This window comes from Oncorhynchus nerka, unplaced genomic scaffold (assembly GCF_034236695.1).
Source record: "Oncorhynchus nerka isolate Pitt River unplaced genomic scaffold, Oner_Uvic_2.0 unplaced_scaffold_1549, whole genome shotgun sequence".
Classification (NCBI taxonomy): domain Eukaryota; kingdom Metazoa; phylum Chordata; class Actinopteri; order Salmoniformes; family Salmonidae; genus Oncorhynchus; species Oncorhynchus nerka.
The window spans coordinates 42,429-63,506 of record NW_027039770.1 but is presented as its reverse complement, the minus strand read 5'-3'; the positions used below and the strand labels follow the sequence as shown (position 1 = coordinate 63,506).

The following is a 21,078-nucleotide window of genomic DNA, read 5'->3' as shown; positions in this document are numbered from 1 at the left end:
ATGATTAACACAAACTTAATTCAAAGCAGATGATAATGTGGTATTTGTATTTTATCACATTATAAAGTAACAACTTGTCTTGACAAAGGCAGTAAAGGGCCCCTGTTTGGATGGTGTTTCTCTACGAATTATCGTGCTCAGTGAGTCTGAGTGATCACTGTTGTCTGGATTGATGATAACCACCGAATCATTTTCCGTCTGTATCTAAAGGACTCTTCTCCAGAGCTTAGACTGCTCCAGAGTCACCGGAGAATATGATGATTAGGATGATGATGTGTCACCCACATTTTGCACAATATTTACTACTTGAGTCAGTAATGATTAGAACCTTTCTTGGCATGTTATACTTGCAGCAAAGGTGGTGCTCCGTCACAGTGCCAATACAAAAAAAGACGACCTGTGACGCAACCCATGTTGTGGATGTAGATGAATGTGTGAAATGTAGTTTATTCTGTGGTGCTACGTGTATAGGTATAGTAACTTGAAGGGGATTGAAAAACTACAATCTAAACCATGAAGCTTCACTTCTCATTTTGGCGGCATTGTTGTTGGACGTTTTTTGTTCTTACGTAGGAAGGAGGTGGGAGGAGAATCTGGAATGAGGGTGCTGGGCTTTAGCAGCGGAGTGGAGCTTTGTATGTGTATTGGTCTTGGAGCTTGACATATCGGGAAAAGTGTTGTAAAAGAGAGACGTTGTCAAGATGTCTGACAACGAAGAACAAGAACAGACCATCGCGGAGGACTTGGTTGTCACCAAGTACAAAATGGGAGGTGACATTGCCAACCGTAAGTGTCCGATCGGAATGATTTGAAATGAGGTGACCTACTCTGAATGCCATTCGTTTCGTACACACAGCCCGTAGTGACAGTGTAGTCACCATAACAGGTAGGCACATACCAATGGCCTTGTTCGAGAGCGTCAAAACAATGAATGTATCATGGGTGAATTGTGACTGACGGATCTGCAAATAATAATGAATCGTTATTTATGATTCAAGGTGATGTTGGATATCAGCCAGTTGGCAGTCGCTTGTACTGTCGAACAAGCCCAATCAATGACTAAGTAGGCACAGTCCAACAGCCATGTGCTTTGACCTGCTAGTCGCAGATTTAGAAACGTGTGGAATGGAAATGGGGCCCAGTCCTAGTTGTCTAGTAACTTGGTGCTAGCAAGCTGACTTCACGTGAACAATGTTAACGTGGTTATTTTGTCAACAACGTAGGCTGTAGATGATTTAACAGTTAGTCACATCAGACAGCTAGCTGTCGAGTTTAGCACGCACGCAAGTTAGCTAACCAACCACCTTATTTGTTAGTTATCTAGATGTAGCTAGTTGGCTAGCTACTCTAGAAGTCATAGCTAGCTAGCTAGTTCACGGTTTGGATAACTGTATTTATGTTTCCATGTCAACCACACAAATTGTAGCTATATGATGGTGCCTGACTAACAGATTAATTGGAACAACAGAGTTTGATAGTTAGCCAGCTGTGTGGGTAGGTAGCTATTTAACGTTAGCTACTTGTTTCAAGTGAAGTGAAATTTAGGTCTAACGGATATACTGTTGGCTCAGAAAGTATTCACACCCGTTGACTTTTTCCACATTTTGGTGTTCCAGCCTGAATTTCAAAATTATTAAATTGACATGTGCCACTGATCTACACACAATGTCAGTGGAATTTTGTTTTTAGAGACTTTTACAAATGTTTTGAGTCAATGATTATTCTACCCCTTTGTTATGGTAAGCCTAAGTATTGAATATTTCAGGAGTAAATATTTGCTTAACAAGTCATATGTTGCATGGACTCACTGTGTTAAAGAAACATTTGAGTAGTGAATTTCAAGCACAATTTCAAGCACAAAAAAACTGAGGTTTTCCAATGCTTCACAAAGAAGGACACCTATTGGTAGATGAGTAATTCATAACTTCACCATGCTCAATGCAGTGTCGGCTATTTTATTTTTTATCCATCAGATGGTGTATCAATACACCCAGTCACTGTAAAGATACAGGGAGTCCTTCCTAACTCCATTGCCGGAGAGGAAGGAAACCACTCAGGGATTTCACCATGAGGCCATTGGTGATTTTTAAAACTGCTACGGAGTTAAATGATTGTGATTGGAGAAAACAACTGAGGATGGATCAACAACATTGTAGTTACTCCACAAAACTAACCTATGACGGTGTAGGCCGTCATTGTAAATAAGAATTTGTTCTTAATGGACTTGCCTAGTTAAAGGTTACATTTCATTTAAAATATATATATTAATATGTGCTGTATGTGTGAAGTACAGAGATGAGGTAGTCATTCAAATATCATGTTTAAGACTACACACAATGCACGTGCACCTTATGTGACTTGTTAAACACGTTTTTCTTCTGAACTTATTTAGGCTTGCCATAACAAATGGGTTGAATAATTATTGACTGAAGACATTTGAGCTTTTCATTTGTAATTCATTTGTACAAATTTCTAAAAACATAATTCCACTTTGACTTTATGGGGTATTGTGTGTGTGTGTCGCTGGCCTACAATCTCAATTTTTTTATATATATTTTTAAAGTCAGGCTCTAACACAATAAAATGTGGAAAAGGTCAAGGGGTAAGAATACTTTCTGAATGTTTGGCACTGGATGTTTGGCTGGTTTCCAGCTATGGACTTCAGAGACTGGCCTCAGTCCCTAGGTTATGACTCATAACTGCTCTTAAACGCTAGTAAAACCAAATGCATGCTTTTCAACCGTTCGCTGCCTGCACCCGCACGCCCGACTAGCATCACCACCCTGGATGGTTCCGACCTAGAATATGTAGACATCTGTAAGTACCTAGGTGTCTGGCTAGACTGTAAACTCTCCTTCCAGACTCATATCAAACATCTCCAATCCAAAATCAAATCTATAATCGGCTTTCTATTTCGCAACAAAGCCTCCTTCACTCACACCGCCAAATTTACCCTAGTAAAACTGACTATCCTACAGATCCTCGACTTCGGCGATGTCATCTACAAAATGGCTTCCAATACTCTACTCAGCACACTGGATGCAGTTTATCACAGTGCCAAACGCTTTGTTACTAAAGCACCTTATACCACCCACCACTGCGACCTGTATGCTCTAGTCAGCTGGCTCCAGGTCATCTACAAGTCCATGCTAGGTAAAGCTCCGCCTTATCTCAGTTCACTGGTCACGATGTAGCACGCGCTCCAGCAGGTGTATCTCACTGATCATCCCTAAAGCCAACACCTCATTTGGCCGCCTTTCCTTCCAGTTCTCTGCTGCCTGTGACTGGGTCAAATTGCAAAAATCGTTGAATTTGGAGACTTTTATCTCCCTCGCCAACTTTAAACATCTGCTATTTGAGCAGCTAACCGATCGCTGCAGCTGTACATAGTCCATCGGTAAATAGCTCACCCAATTTACCTACCTCATCCCCATACTGTTTATATTTATTTACTTTTCTGCTCTTTTGCACACCAGTATCTCTACCTGCACATGACCATCTGATCATTTATCACTCCAGTGTTAATCTGCTAAATTGTAATTATTCGCCTACCTCCTCGTGCCTTTTGCACACAATGTATAGACTTTTTTTCTTTTTTTTCTTCTTCTTTTTTTCTACTCTGTTATTGACTTGTTTACTCCATGTGTAACTCTGTGTTGTTGTCTGTTCACACTGCTATGCTTTATCTTGGCCAGTTCGCAGTTGTAAATGAGAACTTGTTCTCAACTAGCCTACCTGGTAAAATAAAGGTGAAATAAAAAAATAATAAAATAAAAGTAACCTGACAATGAAACTTGTTAAATTGCTGCTGATTCATCATGACACAATACAACCATAATGGGTAGTCTTATTCATAGAGAACGCATATGGTGTGATTGAATATAATAATGACATCTTTGGTCTCACATCTACACTCTAATATTTTTGACCTCATCTGTCTGATACCGCTCCACCTTCTATTCCCCTGACCGCCCTCTCTTTTGTTATCCAGAGGCCCTGCGTGTGGTGATTGAGGCGGCTAAGTCAGGGGTGTCTGTCGTCAACCTGTGTGAGAAGGGAGATGCCCACATCATGGTCGAAACTGGCAAGGTCTTCAGGAAGGAGAAGGATTTAAAGAAAGGTGAGGGGCTGGGATAGAGGGGAGATAAGTATGGGTGAGAAGTGCAAGAGGAATGGGGCTATTTACTGTACTGATAAAACTGTTTGCCCTGTGTCCCATAGCTGTTTATGTAGGGCAGGTGGTTCAAAGCAGTGGTTGTTCTCATGATGTGGTTAATGTGTTGTCATACTGTCTCCAAATTAGAAACATCACCTGATCAGTTCAGCCTGTGGCAGGAGTCTGCATGTGTCCATGCCACACATTCACAATGAGCCTGAATGTGGGATGGGTCATTGAATATGCCAGTGAGATGACAGAACTATGAAGAGTGATATGGGGCAAGAATAGGGATGTAATTTGACATCAGTCAGGTCTCTCTCACAAACACTACAGATTATTTTAAATTAAAGATTTGGTGGTTCTCTCTTCCCTTTTCCAGGCATTGCCTTCCCTACCAGCGTCTCAGTCAATAACTGTGTTTGCCACTTCTCTCCCCTGAAGAGTGACCCTGACTACACACTTAAAGATGGCGATCTGGTCAAAATGTAGGAACCTCCATCTGCAGTAACGTGGCCCCCATCACTCTGTGTGTCTCCAGTACCCCTCTCGTCTGTCATCTTGTGTGCTGTGTTCTCATGCATTTGATGCTTGGCTGTTGGCTTGTATTTTCTGTTAGGTCTCGTCTCTCTGTATGTCTATGTGTGCCGTATGTCTATCTGTCATGTGGCAAATTCTAAGTAATGATTGGATTACATGTCTTGTTCATCTGGCATTGGTGTTCAATTGTCACTTTGGCCATTGCGTAGTTAAACAAGCCTCTTCATCTTCGTTGTTGAATTGCCCACTTTTGTCTTCATCTCTGACCCTACCTTTCCTGTTTTGTGTCAATATATAATAATGTCACTGTTAGGAATATTGTGAGTGTAATGTGTTTAAGACCCAACTAATGGTTAAATGCCAGCTTATGCTGTGGTACTGTATGGCTGTGCCATTCTTAGAATCTGAAAAGTAACCTTTTTCATTACTATAACAAAATCCTGGGTGTGTCCTTCCACCATGACAATGAAATTGCTCGTGTTGCCGTCTTTGAGATACAGTATTGTTGTAGGTGAACATGAACAAACCAGTAACCAAACTTACCCTCAGCATATCCTCACTCACCGTAATATGATCACACACATTCGATTCTTTCGTATTTGTCTGACCTTGTATTTTTTGTTGACGTCTTTCCCATATGATGGGAACACAACATTGAAATAATAATCTCATCTAGTCCTTTTACACAATTACATACAGTGCCTTCAAAATGTATTCATACTCCTTGACTTATTCCACAGTTTGTGTTACAGCCTGAATTCAAAATGGATTAAATAGATTTTTTTCTCACCTATCTACACAGAATACCTCATAATGACATGTTTATAGAAATGTTTCAAAATTTATTGAAAATGAAATCCAGAAATATCTCATTTACATAAGTATTCCCACCCCTGGCAGAAATAATTCTGAATGTCTGATGCACTTCTATTTTCCTCATGACTCATGAATTTTCATCTCCCCTTTTCCTTTCCATCTCTGCCCCCTTTATTTCTGCAGTGATCTTGGTGTCCATGTTGACGGCTTCATCTCTAATGTAGCTCATAGTTTTGTTGTGGGAGCTACTAAGGTATGTACCTTGTATGGCCTTATGACTTGGTTTTTGATCCCTCATCGCAACAGGCTTACAGTTCCCACCTCTGCCCTGTGTATGTAGGAGGCTCCAGTGACAGGGAAGAAAGCTGATGTGATCAATGCAGCTCACATGTGCGCGGAGGCAGCCCTACGCCTTGTCAAGCCTGGCAATCAGAACTCAAAGGTGACGGAGGCATGGAACAAGATTGCTCAGTCATTCAAATGCACGGCCATTGAGGGTGAGTGCCTTCACTAGTTAACTTGACTGGTTCATGGGTCTAAGATAGTGAATCAACAGTTTTATCTGACCTTTAACGTATGAAGTTTACTGTTGTGTGACAACAGTCAAATGTAGGGAGAAAAACGTTGCAATGATGTTGTTTTTTGGTGCCTTTCTGTTTAAGGTATGTTATCTCATCAGCTGAAGCAGCACATCATCGATGGAGAGAAAACCATCATTCAGAACCCCACAGACCAGCAAAGGTAGATTAATGTCTGAGCACTTGAACACTTTTAATTTACCTTTATTTAACTAGGCAAGTCAGTTAAGAACAAATTCTTATTTGCAATGACGGCCTACCGGGAAACAGTGGGTTAACTGCTTTGTTCAGGGGCAGAACGACAGATTTTTACTTTGTCAGCTCGGGGATTCGATCTTGCAACCTTTCAGTTACTTGTTACTAGTCCAACGCTCTAACAACTAGGCTACCTGCCACCCAGTCACACTTTGTAATAATTCCTGACACCCCAGAGAATAGTGCTTTGACAAAGTGCAATACCACAAAGACGGACAGGAGGACACTAAGACTGAATGATAACTGAAAGCTTTGAGTTGCGTCAGTTGCTCTGATTGGCTACTGTTGATGCCCGTCTGCAGGAAGGACCATGAGAAGGCGGAGTTTGAGGTGCACGAGGTCTACGCTGTGGATGTCCTGATCAGCACTGGTGAAGGGAAGGTAAAAGAGAGGGAGATGTTAATTTTTTTTGTTCACTGCCCCAATGAACTGTCCTAAGAAGCCCCTAATCTTTTTCCTTTACATTTCTTACCTGGCTAAATGTGACTGTCCAATGTTTCTATGCTCTTATACCCAGGCCAGGGATGGAGGCCAGAGGACCACCATTTACAAGAGGGACCCCAGTAAGCAGTACGGGCTGAAGATGAAGACCTCCCGCATGTTCTTCAGTGAGGTGGAGCGACGCTTCGACGCCATGCCCTTCACTCTCAGGTAGGATACCAAATGGAAGCACATTAGGAGTGTCAGAGAGATGTTATAACCAACCCCATATCAAGACCGTACACTTATTTTTAAAAAATTCATCAACCATCTCTGATGCTGAGTCAGGTGCTTTGAATGTCTGTTGGAAACCTCCTCAGCTAACGGGTCTGTCCTGTTGCTCTCCTCTCAGGGCGTTTGAGGACGAGGCTAAAGCCCGCCTGGGCGTGGTCGAGTGTGCCAAACACGAACTGCTTCAGCCTTTCAGTGTGCTCAACGAGAAGGAGGGTGAGTCTCTGCATCTGTCTTTTCCTATCCTCTGTGCTCTTTCCTTCTGTTTCGATTTACCTGTCATCTCTCACTCCGTCTCTCAGGAGAGTTTGTGGCCCAGTTTAAGTTCACAGTGCTGCTGATGGCCAACGGCCCCCATAGAATCACCAGCGGACCCTTTGAGCCAGAGCTCTACAAGTCAGAGCACGAAGTGCAGGACGTAGAGCTTAGGGTAAGTAAGGCTCCCAGCCCAGAGCCCCAGGCAACCTGAAAGGCGCTTCACTGCTCATATTACATGAATAACTATCCATGAACAGGGATTTGCATCTCAGAGCCTGAACTAGATAACTGTGAGTTGGCGTCTGAGGTTTTGACCGTTATATTTCCACACTTGCCACCTCTGTTGTGGCTTCCATTGAAGAAATCTCATGATTGACAACAAAATCCCTCTCTCTCCCCCAGACTCTACTCCAGAGCTCAGCTAGTCGCAAAACACAGAAGAAGAAGAAAAAGAAGGTATTTGATATGAAAAACAAATTAAGTCGATACTCTTCGCTCTCTCCATTCTCATCTGTGCCCTCCTTCCTCTCTCCTAGGCCTCCAAGACTGTGGAAACCGCTACTGGACAGCCAACTGAGGAGAGCAAAAAGGCGGCAGAGTAGATGGCTACCTGTCTTCCAACACCCTGACACATGCATACACTCGCACACCCCCCAAAGAATGGAATCTTAAAAAGTTAATCTAAATCTTCCCCAACTGTTAGCTCTTTTTGACCCACATGCCCTTTTCTAGCATATGGCCCATTGATAATAAATCTGATAGATATCAAATCTGTTGAAAATACAATTTTGTGTCCCACATCATTCATTTGATTCTGAATGAGGGTCACACCTGTGTAACACATTGTTGTAAACAACATATTTGCCATTGATACTTAACTGGAATAGTAGATTGGGGAAACACATTTTTGGAATATGATGGATAAATAACCTTTTGTAGCAGTGTTTTTACACCTTATCGTTAGGTGATGTAACTTCCTGACTTCAGGATGGTTGCCATCTATAGGTGAAGTTTTATAAACTTTCTAAATTAAAAAAAAAAGTAAATAAAGCAAGTTTGAATTTAAACTGGATGATATTTGTTGTAAAATAATGTTGGGGTGACAGTCACACTTTGTAATAATTCCAAACCCTGATAAACTGACTTGGTATTTTCATTGTACATGAAGAAGACCGACTTAGCCCCTCAAATGTTTTGCCCTAGAATCCTATTTGTTTCAAGTGTTAGTTATTCAAACATGACAGAATTGAACCGTTAGAGCACAGAATTTAGAGAACAGAATTCTCGCACCAACACCTGAATAGGTTATGGGGAACGAACCCTGCTACGTTTACTGCCAGCCCCTTCTTTCCTGGTAGGGGATTTTTTTTTTTAGGAAGTAGTGCGCTGTTTTCAGTCAAACAATTTTAGAAATATGTTTTTATTTTTAACGATACCTAATTTTTGTCAACCATCTAACATATTAAACTTTTTAGTGGAGCTTTTAAACAGTGTCTTCAATCAGAACTGCATGAAATCATATTTTATGCAAACTCATTATTCTGCTAAGTAAGATATATCATTATCTGGCAAAGCTACATTGACAACAGTTGTAGTAGAATGATTTTAGTGACAGGTAGTTAGTTAGTTTACTTTTCTGTGGAAACTATGCACACATTTTTTATGTAATTGCATACAAGTATTTTTTTAACCCAGCCATCAGAATAACCTCCCCATGTAGCCTAATTTGGTCAGCTCAGACATGCACAAAGAGTTCATGTAAGTCAACATACAGATCCCCTGTGTTTTTGTTTTATTTTCAAAAAATGAAGAAAACATTCAATAAACTTTATAATACCAGTGCCTTGTGTTTTTTTTATTTTTTAAATGTAGTTTCCACTATTCTTCTATTGATGCTGTTGATCTATGAAACAAAATGAAACACAATTCTACCATTAGAGCATAACTCATGGACTATATAGGGCACAGATGAAAAATATATTATCTACGGGTCCCTGGACCTTCAGTTTCACTATGATCAGAGTTCTTCTGATTATATATATCTGTAAGGAGGACTGCAGATATTTAGTGTGGTGAAACATTTCTTGCTCACAGAGTTTTTAAACCTGTTTGATTTGCTTGATGAGATTTTAAAAGAAAGTTACATGGATGGAAAATTTCACATTTTTAAAGTTGTGCACAAGTACAGTAAAATGTATTTTTTTGCTTGCTTTTTCCCAACAATGCAGTAATCAATATCAGTATTACTATGAAAAGTATATTAAAAAGTCAAGTAGAAAAAAAACATGAGAAATCAAAGTAAGTACACAAAGTAAGTAAGATATAGGTCAGTGACAATACCATGTTTACAATAGAGCCCCATAGTGGAGGTGTCACAATACCCATAAAAACTAGCGTCAAATGGAAATTGTTCCAATCGTTTTTCCACCTTAACATTTTCTCAGGTGATTTTAAAAACCCTTAAAATAAGGGCTGTTTCATGTTGGCTTACCCTGGCATGATGTTTTGATAGCCATGTAAATATTTTGGACAAGGTGACTTATCAATAAACTAAAATAAATGTATCAACATATTTGGCTCTATTTACATAAAGTAAAGTGTACATAGAGTCAGTGCAAAACTAAAACATAAAATAGAAGGGTCAATGCAGATAGTCTTTGTGGCCATTTTGTTAGTCTTATGGCTTAAGTCTGCCCCATCTTGCTATTACAAACTGAATCCATAGACTTACACGGTTGTAGACCAACTAAACATACCTGTGCACAGGTGCATAATTCCAACATAAAATAATAGTTTATGTTCAACTCTTTCTGCCTACATCTCCCAGTGAGCACTAAGCTGAGCAAGGGGCAATTTAATATGACGTTTGTTTTGCGTTGGCACTATAAATCCCCTCCCCTTTCTTCGTCACATCCTCTTTCAAGTTGGTGTCCTCGCTTTAGTGGTAAGTCTTATAGTACGCTATCCCGAAACGAATCCAAACTAATCTGGAATAAATGGTTGGCATCGATTGCATCTAACAACTTTGCTATATATTTTATTGCAGACACATCTCCACAAGATGAGAGCAAAGGTAAATTGATGAATATCAACTTATTGGCGGGTTTTTGTTTGGCTCATTGTCACCACTCGCCAGTGGCTAGCTAACGCCAGACGAACCTTTTTCTAGTTTCCTTTTTCAATTTAACTGGTGTACTAGTAGGGTTAGTCTCGTCCATGGCGATATATATATATATATATATATCGTTACTGAACAAAAATTGTTAACGCAACAATTTCAACATCTTAAGGAGTTAGTCGCTCAATCGAAAATTAATTGGGCCCAAATATATGGCATTCACATGACTGGACAAGGGGCACTTGCCCGCCCACATGTTTAATAGGCTTGATATGCCACAACTGCTAGGTGGATTGTTTTGGCGAAGGAGAAATGCTAATAACGAATGTCAACATCATTTGTCCACAAAATGAGGGAAATTAGCTTTTTGTTTGAGATTTCTTGGCTCATTTCAATTCATGAAACGTGGGGACCAACACATTACATGTTGCGTTTTTTTTCTTCTGTGTAGTTTTAAGTTAGAACGGCCCAGTGGCACATGAAATGTACTAGCAATGTTGCTTTTGTCTTTTGTAGCCTGCAGTAATGCAACATGTTAGTGATTTCTAGTGCCATGTTTAACTTCACTGCATGCTTTGAATAATCTCAAATCATGCTCAGCATGTTAACAATTATTGGCTTGTTTTGAATGTGGATTTTCACTTGACAAATTTGTTTTTTATTACAGTGGAGGAAGAAGCGTATGCGCAGGTAAGATTCATTCTTTGCCTTAATTCACTTGTTGGATATGAATGGTACAAGTTGTCATTAGCCAAACATGGTGCTCCGTGTATACAGAGCAATTGATACACTGCAAGATTGGCTGGACTTGCGTTTTTACTATGATAATCATGCTTAGCACAATTTCAGTCTCATTGAGTTCAATTCTGGGTGTACACTTTGTCATTGAGTACTGGTGGAGTCTTAATCATTGTTAAAGTCCCTAGAGTTACTTTGCAATCTCAACTATGGCTTTAGTTTTGCATGTAATGTAGTGCTGTTCACTCATTGTCACTTGTCTGTAGGCTGAAGCGTAAAAGGCGAAAGATGAGGCAGAGGTCTAAGTAGACTGGCCCATCCATACCCTACAGCTGTGATCTCCAATCCCTCTCTGGTGACTGAAGTCTGCAGTCCATGATGTGAAGAGCTGAATGTGGTAGTCTGAAGAAAGTGTTGCAATGGCGTAAAGGACAGATCCTGGTTACCCAGTCTTCTACTCTGCAAATGGCTGCTGGCTGACTACTGGAGAATGGCGAGGAAGACCTGAGAATTGAATCGTTGGTCGTTTTTAATTCTGGCCTTACACCATCTGCCCAGCACAGCTGATTTGTTGTAAAGACCATAATAAATCTTTGGTTTACTAACTACATTGCTCCCTGTTAATTGACTTATTGGTCGTGTCTTTCAAGCCACATGTGTTAGTTAGCCCTACAGTAAAATCCTTATGAGAACGAGGCAACTCTTGAAACCATGTTGCAGCACACTTAGTTTTTGAACTGCCTTTGGGTATTGATATGGGTTCAGGTTCTTGATTCTACTTAAGGGTAGCCTTTGGTGTTCTATTTTTTTGGGGGGGTGAAACAAGGGCTCCTGTTCATTTTCACCAATGTCATTTAATAGTAATATGACAATAGATTTAGATCAAATGAACAGAATGGCAGTTTTGGAGCTCTTATCTAGCGGGAACATGTCCACCACTAAACTAAATCCAAGCCCCAAAATGCATAATTGTGAAGATTAAACTCAGTCCGCTTGGGCTCGACAGTGAGTCGTTTTGGATGCTATAGAAAACCACAGGATGTGGAGGCAACAATATCGACATGGGCAATCAGCTACAACTCTTACCCGGTACAAAGGTCTTTAATTGCATTGGTAGACTAGTGTACTGAAGCATACGTTGGTTATTGTAATAGGACTTTAAACGCATCGGTTTCCTATTCAAAGAAACGAGGCCATACTTCATGTGACAGCATAATGAACTCATTCAATCACTGTCGTAGTGAAGCTAATTTTCACGGATTGATTGCTTTCATTAAAATATATCTTGCTAGTTACATAACAGATGTCTCGTTAGCTAGCTACCTTGCATGCTAATGTCATTTAATTCCCAGCTGCTAGTCATGTCAGTCTACTAGTAATAGCTTGCCAAACCTAGGTTTTCTGTGATTATCTTCCAAATGCATCTTCATGTCCAAGTTATTAACGCAATGCCTCGGGAAATTGTCTTGCAATGGGGCAAGTAAAAGTGAAAGCACATTTTTCCTTATGGCCACTTTGACTATTCTTACAGAAAATTAAGGGGATGAGATGGGGACTTAAACTCGGGACAGTGAGGATGCAGAAAAACCAAGCATAAACTTTGACCCGAGTCTTTCAACTTCACATGCTGTGGGTTTCATATTTACATTAAAGTATTGTTGTACAGATGTGTCATTGAGTATAGAGTTTTTGGTTTTCTACACTGCGCTAGTGCTTCGGCCCCCCTCCCAGTACGATGACGACAGCTGCCAGACCATCCCAGTGCTTCCATTCACCGCCGGCATGCTTATCCCTGTACAGACCCTGCGGCTGCAGCTCTTCAGACTGCAGGAGGTCAGCATGATGCGCAACATCATCCAGAGAGACCGCACCTTTGCTGTGCTCGCACACAGGTATAGAGTGGAGTGAAGGGAGGGAGAGAAGTAGAAGGTGGGAAGAATGGGAATGGGCTCTGTTTAGGGTGATCACATATCCCAGATTGTGCCCCGCATTTTGGCCCTTTGTCCCGCAACCAAACAATCATGTCCTGCATTTTATCAACAAATTTGAGCACTTTGCTGATGTCAATGTTGTGAACAGAGTACCCCATGGTGGGGGTGGTGTTATGGTAAGGTCAGGCATAAGCTACGGACAACGAACACAATTGCATTTTATCGATGTCAATTTGAATTCCATTCATCCAACGCCATCACCTCATGTTTCAGCCTGATAATGCACAGCCTCATGTTTGAATCAGTGATGGAAAAAGTACTCGATTGTCATAAGTAAGTAAAGATACCTTAATAGAGAATGACTAAAGTAAAAATACTACTTGAGTGAAAGTATTTAGTTTTAAATATACTTATCAAAAGGAAATGGAATTGCTCAAATGTACTTATCTATCAAAAGTATAAGTATCAACCATTTCAAATTCCTTATAGTAAGCAAACCAGAAGGCACAATTTAGTTTTTATTGGCGGGTGGCCAGGGGCACACTATAACACGAAGTATTTGTGTTTAGTGAGTCCACCAGATCAGAGGCAGCAGGAATGACCAGGGATGTTCTCTTGATAAGTGTGTGAATTGGACCATTTTCCTGTCAAAATGTAACAAGTCATTTTGTGTGTCAGGAAAAATGTATGGAGTAAAAAGTACATTATTATATTTAGGAATGTAGTGAAGTAGAAGTTGTCAAAAATATAAATAGTAAAGTACAGATACCCCCGGAAACTACTTTAGTAGTAGTTTAAAGTATTTTTACTTAAGTACTTTACACCACTGATTTAAATGCATTGGACTGGTGTCGTGTGTGTGATCACAGTAGAGTGTTCTTAATTAGATGTGTGTGGCTGTCTGTACCTCTCACCTTACCCTCCAGTGACAGGTGAGGTGCATGCAGAGTTTGGGACGACAGCTGAAATCTATGCTTATCGGGAGGGGCAGGAGTACGGCATCGAGACTGTCAAAGTGAAGGTAGTCGGACGGCAGCGGTTCTAGGTCCATGAACCCAGGCAGATGGGTGAGTGGAACCAAATGTTACTGAACAGAACCACCTGAAACCTCGTAGAACCTGGGCAGAGTAATGAGTAAAACAGCTTATAGACAGAAGACCAAAATCTATCCAATCTGTCTGTCACTTGAGCTTCATCTCTAAATGTAATCATCATTCTCACTTTCATAAAGGCATTATTATTTTCATGGCCTTATAAGTAGAGATTGGCCTTGTCCGAAATCCACCTTGCCTACTTCTTACTAAAACTACATACGGTGTACTAATAGTACTGCGTACTAGATCTTACTGTTTAATAAAAACTCATGCATTAAGCAACAAATATCAACATATTACTCATCCATACTGAGAAGATGTCATCTATTGCTCAATCACGCTTGTTCCACGCCATTTGTACATTTTTGTAGAGTGCGTCCCCTATTCTGATCATCAGCTGTTATCAAACACACGTGTGTGTAAAAATACGATTCTCTTCCTCAATAGTTTGCAGCAAATTCTACTAGATGAAAAGCAGAAATTAGTATGACATCCTGGCATTTAAAACATACTCAATTTAAAAAAATGTCACATACTATAAAACGTTCTATTTTCACATACCCTACTATTTAGAATGCAGGTATGGTTATTCTGACATGGCCTCTATGTACAGTATGAATGAGCAACAAATATTTAGCAAGTTATTCCACAAGATGGCACACTCATTCTTTTTATCCTTTTAGTAGAAAAGCACATTAGACACTATGGGGAGGTGATATAATATACTAGCCTTTTAAACAATATATACTGACAAAAGCACATACAGTGCCTTCAGAACGTTTTCATACACCTTGACTTATTCCATATGTTGTGTTACAGCCTGAATTCAAAATGGGTAAGAAAATAAATACATTTAATCCATCTTCACACAATACCCCATAATGACGAAGTGAAAACATATTTTTGGAAAAGTTTACAGAAATATCTCATTTACGTAAGTATTCACACCTCTGAGTCAATACTTTGTAGAAGCTCCTTTGGAAGCAATTACAGCTGTAAGTCTCTAAGAGCGTTCCACCCACACCTGGATTGTGCAACATTTGCCCGTTATTCTTTTCAAAATTCTTCAAGCTCTGCCAAATTGATTTTTGATCATTGTTTATACAACCATTTTCAGGTCTTGCCCTAGATTTTAAAGTAGATTTAAGTCAAAACTGTAACTCGGCCACTAAGGAACATTCACTCTCTTGGTAAGCAACTCCAGTGTAGATTTGGCCTTCTGTTTTAGGTTATTGTTCTACTGAAAGGGGAATTCATCTCCACCAGTGTCTGGTGGGCAGCAGACTGAACCATGTTTTCCTCTAGGATTTTGCCTGTGCTTAGTTCCATTTATTGTTTTTATCCTGAAAAACTCCATAGTCCTTAATGATTACAAGCATACCCATACCATGATGCAGCCACCGCTATGCATTAAAATATTGAGAGTGGTACTTAGTCATGTGTTGTATTTGACCAAAACATAACACTTTGTATTCAAGATGAAAAGTTCATTGTGTTGTCACATTTTTTACAGTTACTTTAGTGCCTTTCAACATTGTATAAAATATTCTGGGCCCTCAGTTTTCCATGCCAGTGAACTTGGGTCAGACACAACTGTAGGCTATTTGCGCAAGGATAAGAAGCAGTGCTTGACTTGGGCAGGAGCTCACCGGAGCTGAGTACTGTCACTTCAAATGTTCTACTGCTTGAGCTCCTGTTCCTCTTATAAAATATTACCTCAAAAATATTGCGGAGCTCTTGTACCTAAATATAAACAGTACCAGCACCCAAAAGGAGTACTGGAACCTATTTCAGTCCAAGTCAAGCACTGATAAGAAGTTATCAGGTAGGCCTATTTTATGATGTTTCTATTGGATCAGAGCATGATATTTTCCCCTTTCACGCTGAGTGGTTATCGAAAGGGAGAGAGCTGGAAAGATTTTTCAAATACGTTGAGAAACTTGTAATTTTCAATGGATGTAAAAACAGACTTGGTTTGCTTGCTGTTTGAGGTGAAGAAAACATTACTTTGAGAAGCTTCACAGGTCATTAGTGGTGGTGCGTTAAGCCAATCAGAAATAATATCAGTTCCCCAAATGGGCACATTTATATGCCTACATTTGCATGCATCCCAGGTAGCCTATAGGCTTAATTCTATGTATAATCAGGCCAGGTAGCCTATAGGCCTACTTCTATGTATAATCAGGCCAGGTAGCCTATAGGCCTACTATGTATAATCAGGCCAGGTAGCCTATAGGCCTACTATGTATAATCAGGCCAGGTAGCCTATAGGCCTACTTCTATGCGTGCGTGTCCTTACTCAACATTGACAGACGTGCTCCAAACAAAAGACAACGACTAAATTTACAAAACTCATAAATGGAATTAAATCAACCAAAACTTGTTTCTCACAAATGTAGTATAGGTTGTGCACTCTGCAAACAATATGTCCACTCCGACAATGATAATGAGAAGACTGGAATAATAATATTGAATGCATTAACAGAAATGACCTTTGCCAAAGTAACAAACATTGTAGATTAGAATTATAGGAATTCATGTTAAATGTACTACTGGTGCTAAAATATTCATACCCCTTGACTTTTTCCACATTTTGTTAGGTTACAGCCGTGTTCTAAAATTGATTAAATCGTTTTTTCCCCATCTTTCTACACACAATACCCCATAATGACAAAGCAAAAACAGATTTTTAGAAATGTATTAAAAATTTAAAAAACTGAAATATCACATTTACATAAGTATTCAGACCCTTTACTCAGGTACTTTGTTGAAGCACCTTTGGCAGTGATTACAGCCTAGAGTCTTTTTGGGTATGACGCTACAAGCGTGGCACATCTGTATTTGGGGAGTTTCTCCCATTCTTCTCTGCAGATCCTTTCAAGCTCTATCAGGTTGGATGGGGAGCGTCGCTCCACAGCTATATTCAGGTCTCTCCAGAGATGTCCGATCAGTTTAAAGTCTGGGCTCTGGCTGGGCCACTCAAGCACATTCAGAGACTTGTCCCGAAGCCACTCCTGCGTTGTCTTGGCTGTGTGCTTAGGGTCGTTGTTTTGTTGGAAGGTGAACCTTCATCTCAGCCAAAACCAGATGGATGGTGTATAGCTGGAACGGAAATTCGGGCTGGTCTGCGCATGCCTGTAAGTGCCTTGCTGCTGACACCGTCTGGACCATATGATTTTTGTGGGTTGACACGTTGAATGTATTTCCTGATGTCATTCACAGAGATCTGTATATCAACAGCTGGTATGCTGTCTATACTGTCCAAGGCTACTTTCTGCTTCAATGTAAAATCACACTTCAAAAAGAAAGGAGGACCAAGGCACTCTTCATATAATGAATTAAAAAATGCCTTTATTAATACTTATTAGTATATGAAGAGTGCCTTGGTCCTCCTTTCTTTTTGATGACCAATTTACCCCTTTTACCAAAGAGCACCTTCTATCTACCAAAATGTACTATTGTGTACCTTAGTAGCGCTTCCCTTCCTCCTCTTTCTACTAGTAAAATCACACATGTCAAACCGACAATAGAAACTGTTCAAATAATTTGCAAAAGCTAGGTCATTTTCGACAATGTATCTTTGGTTTGGAGCCCTTGTCACGCTTTCCTACTGTCCTTGTCCTTGAAAAGGTTTTCTCATTTGTCTTTGTATGCTGCCTTGCACTCCTTGATTTTGCTTTTCTTTCTTAAAGCTGCAATATGTAACTTTTGGGGGACCTGACCAAATTCACATAGAAATGTGTGTTAAAGATCTGTCAATCGCATTGAAAGCAAGTCAAAAGCGGTAGATCTGTTCTATGTTTGTTTCATTTTTGCATTTTTTTTCCAGCTTCAAACAGCTGAAAATACAATACCTTTAGATTCTACACAATATTTGCTTGTTTTGTCACATAAACGGAAATTAGGCAAACTATTTGCAACCAGGAAATGGCGCAGCGAATTCTGAATAGTGCATCTTTAATAAGCTTAAACTTGTCATTCAATTTTTCTATAAGCTATTGATATTCTTTGTTCTCTCATTATTAGACCTTTGGCTACCTTATGTTTTTACCTTATGTCATTCAAATAACTTTTTGAGATAGAACTCTGTTATATTCATTGTTTGACCGGGAGAAAGCCATGCATAAAGTTATTAACCTATGAATATGACTGAAGGCTATCAAATGGAGAGAAGGGAAAATAGGCTACATTCTTTTAAAACAGCTAGACCGAAGACTATAGACACACTATAGCCTTATGCCCATGCATTTGACAGAGAGAGAAATTATTTTCTGACTGGGCATTTTGTGCTGCTTTGGTGAATTATCTGCTCTCTTTGGCCTGCATTCCTCTCTTGCTATATAACATATTTATTGGAACAGGCTATAGGAACAGGCAAATTACTCAGAATGTCGCTTGTGTGCTGCCCTGCTGTGCGCTGCGACACTAAATGTTTTACTGCGTGGCGCCAGTGAAGTTCAAATATGCGAGACCATCGTCTGTCTCATCACTATGAGACCTGGTCGGTCTTTGTCATGGAGAGAGAGTTCCTAATGTTTTATACAGTCAGTATGTACCACTATTCACATGATATACTACACATACTCTACTACCCTCATAATCTAGCTTTAAATGAGACATCACATATCTTAAACAGGACTTCTCAAATGTTTTGGGGCCGGGGACCCCTTTTATGATAGCAAATTCACCAATGACCACCTCATAACACACCTCGAGTGAGATAGAAATAGCATACAGGGTGTTTTACTATGACTTTGGCAGTGCGTGGTCGGACGAACCACGGTCCGAACCCTGGGAAGGAACATTTTGTCATGGGGCAGATAGATGTTTTGTTGTTGCAGCTTTAAAGCTAATATCCTGCAATTCTAAAATAATTGGCGTGATGCAGATAGGAAACTTTGCCATTTCAAAGCTTAAATTACAGTGCATTTATGTCAACCATTTTTTTTTGGTGTTATGCTGAAATATGTATAATTGGTGGAGTACTGTGGATACCAATATCCCTGTGAGCCTCCCAGGTCCATGTTGCCCAGGGTTAAGAACATCCATTGTAGATTAATAATATTACATTGTATTGCATTACATACTTTTAACTTATTCCACAGATCCCTAAGCCAAAAGTAGTTTAATGTGTTAGTAATATTCATAAAAAAATGTAATGTCCAAAAAAAGAGATCTGGCCGTGGACCCCCTGCAGTACCTCCGTGGACCCCGGTTTGAGAACCCCTGCCTTAAAATATTACCTTATATGTCTGTGTATGTTGTTCTGTTGTTGGTGAAGTCATGCACCGTCTGTTATCACACGCTCTTGAAGTTAACAAACAGAGTGTGGTGGTAGTGACAGGGTGTGGAGAATAGGAGCGGTGGGAAGGTTAATTGTTTGTTAGGGGGATGTTTAACATGCAGAAGTAGTGGTGACAGTCTTCGGTGGCGAGACACACGGAACATGAGACGCATTTTCAACTGTAGGCCCAATCTTATGGAGTGTTCAGATAAACTTGTTTTTGTCTAGAACATGTGGAAAAGGAATAATGTCCCCTCTATATATAGTTGCTCCCTCCTGAATGTGACCTGCAACCCAGTGTTGTTTGTGTAACACAAGGCATATGAATGAAGATGTTCTCCTGCTGAGGTGATGTTTTCTGTGTGTTTGGCTGTGTTCTAATCAGAGGAAGTTCCACTGGGCCAACATGACATCGTGGCCTCCCTGGGTCTACGCCCTCTATGACTCTGTGTACTCAACATTGTTCTATAGGTTAGTGTCTTAACCTCTCAGGGCTAGAGATACAGTCCATTCAGAAAGTATTCAGGCCCCTTCACCTTTTCCACATTTTGTTACGTTTCAGCCTTATTTTAAAATGGATTACATTAATTGTTTTCCTCTTACAATCTACTCACAATACCTCATAATGGATAAGCAAAAAACAATTTTTAGACATTTTTAGAAATAAATCAAAACTGAAATACCTTATTTACCTAAGTATTCAGACCCTTTGCTATGAGATTAGAAATTGAGCTCAGGTGCATCCTGTTTCCATTGATCATACTTGATGTTTTTACAACTTGATTGCAATCTACCTGTGGTAAATTCAATTAATTGGACATGATTTGGAAAGGCGCACACTTGTCTATATAAGGTCCCACAGTTGACAGTGCATGTCAGAGCAAAAACCAAGACATGAGGTCGGAAGAATTGTCCTTGGAGCTCCGAGACAGAATTGTGTCGAGGCACAGATCTGGGGAAGGGTATCAACACATTTCTGCAGCATTGAAGGTCCCCAAGAACAGAGTGGCTTCCATCATTCTTAAATGGAAGAAGTTTGGAACCACCAAGATTATTCCTAGACCTGGTCACCTGGCCAAACTGAGCAATCGGGGGAGGCGGGTCTTGGTCAAAGAGGTGACCAAGACCCCGATGGTCACTCTGACAGAGCTCCAGAGTTTCTCTGTCGAGATGGGATAACCTTCCAGAAGGACAACTATCTCTGCAGCACTCCACCAATTGGACTTTATGGTAGAGTGGTCAGACGGAAGCCACTCCTCAGTAAAAGGCACATGACAGCCCGCTTGGAGTTTGCCAAAAGGCACCGAAATGACTCTCAGATCATGAGAAACAAGATTCTCTGGTCTGATGAAACCAAGATTGAACTCTTTGGCCTGAATGCCAAGTGTCACATCTGGAGGAAACCTTGCACCATCCCTATGGTGAAGCATGGTGGGGGCAGAATCAAGTTGTGGTGATGTTTTTCAGCAGCAGGGACAGGGAGACTTGTCAGGATAGAGGAAAAGATGAACGGAGAAGTACAGAGAGATCCTTGATGAAAACCTGCTCCAGAGTGCTCAGGGCCTCAGCCTGGGGTGAAGGTTCACCTTCCAACACTGG

At 40.3% G+C, this 21,078-nt stretch overlaps 1 protein-coding gene and 1 long non-coding RNA gene across 2 annotated transcripts in view; both read left to right on the top strand.

Annotated features, from left to right (window-relative positions):
- The first annotated feature begins 578 nt into the window (after positions 1–578).
- On the top strand, positions 579–9,153 carry LOC115139940 (proliferation-associated protein 2G4-like). Its single transcript, XM_029677839.2, has 12 exons — positions 579–786; positions 3,992–4,120; positions 4,539–4,644; positions 5,696–5,765; positions 5,853–6,009; positions 6,175–6,253; positions 6,648–6,726; positions 6,863–6,996; positions 7,178–7,272; positions 7,359–7,486; positions 7,717–7,770; positions 7,851–9,153. Exons 1-12 carry the CDS (start codon positions 702–704, stop codon positions 7,914–7,916), a joined length of 1,182 nt encoding a protein of 393 aa, XP_029533699.1. The 5' UTR covers positions 579–701; the 3' UTR covers positions 7,917–9,153.
- A 1,046-nt stretch (positions 9,154–10,199) lies between these two features.
- Positions 10,200–21,078, top strand: part of LOC115139945 (uncharacterized) — a 12,051-nt gene continuing 1,172 nt past the window's right edge. The window contains exons 1-6 of the long non-coding RNA XR_010462650.1: positions 10,200–10,258; positions 10,361–10,387; positions 11,100–11,122; positions 11,437–13,062; positions 14,028–14,168; positions 19,865–19,950. This is a non-coding gene — a long non-coding RNA (uncharacterized LOC115139945). The remainder of the gene's footprint in view (positions 10,259–10,360; positions 10,388–11,099; positions 11,123–11,436; positions 13,063–14,027; positions 14,169–19,864; positions 19,951–21,078) is intronic.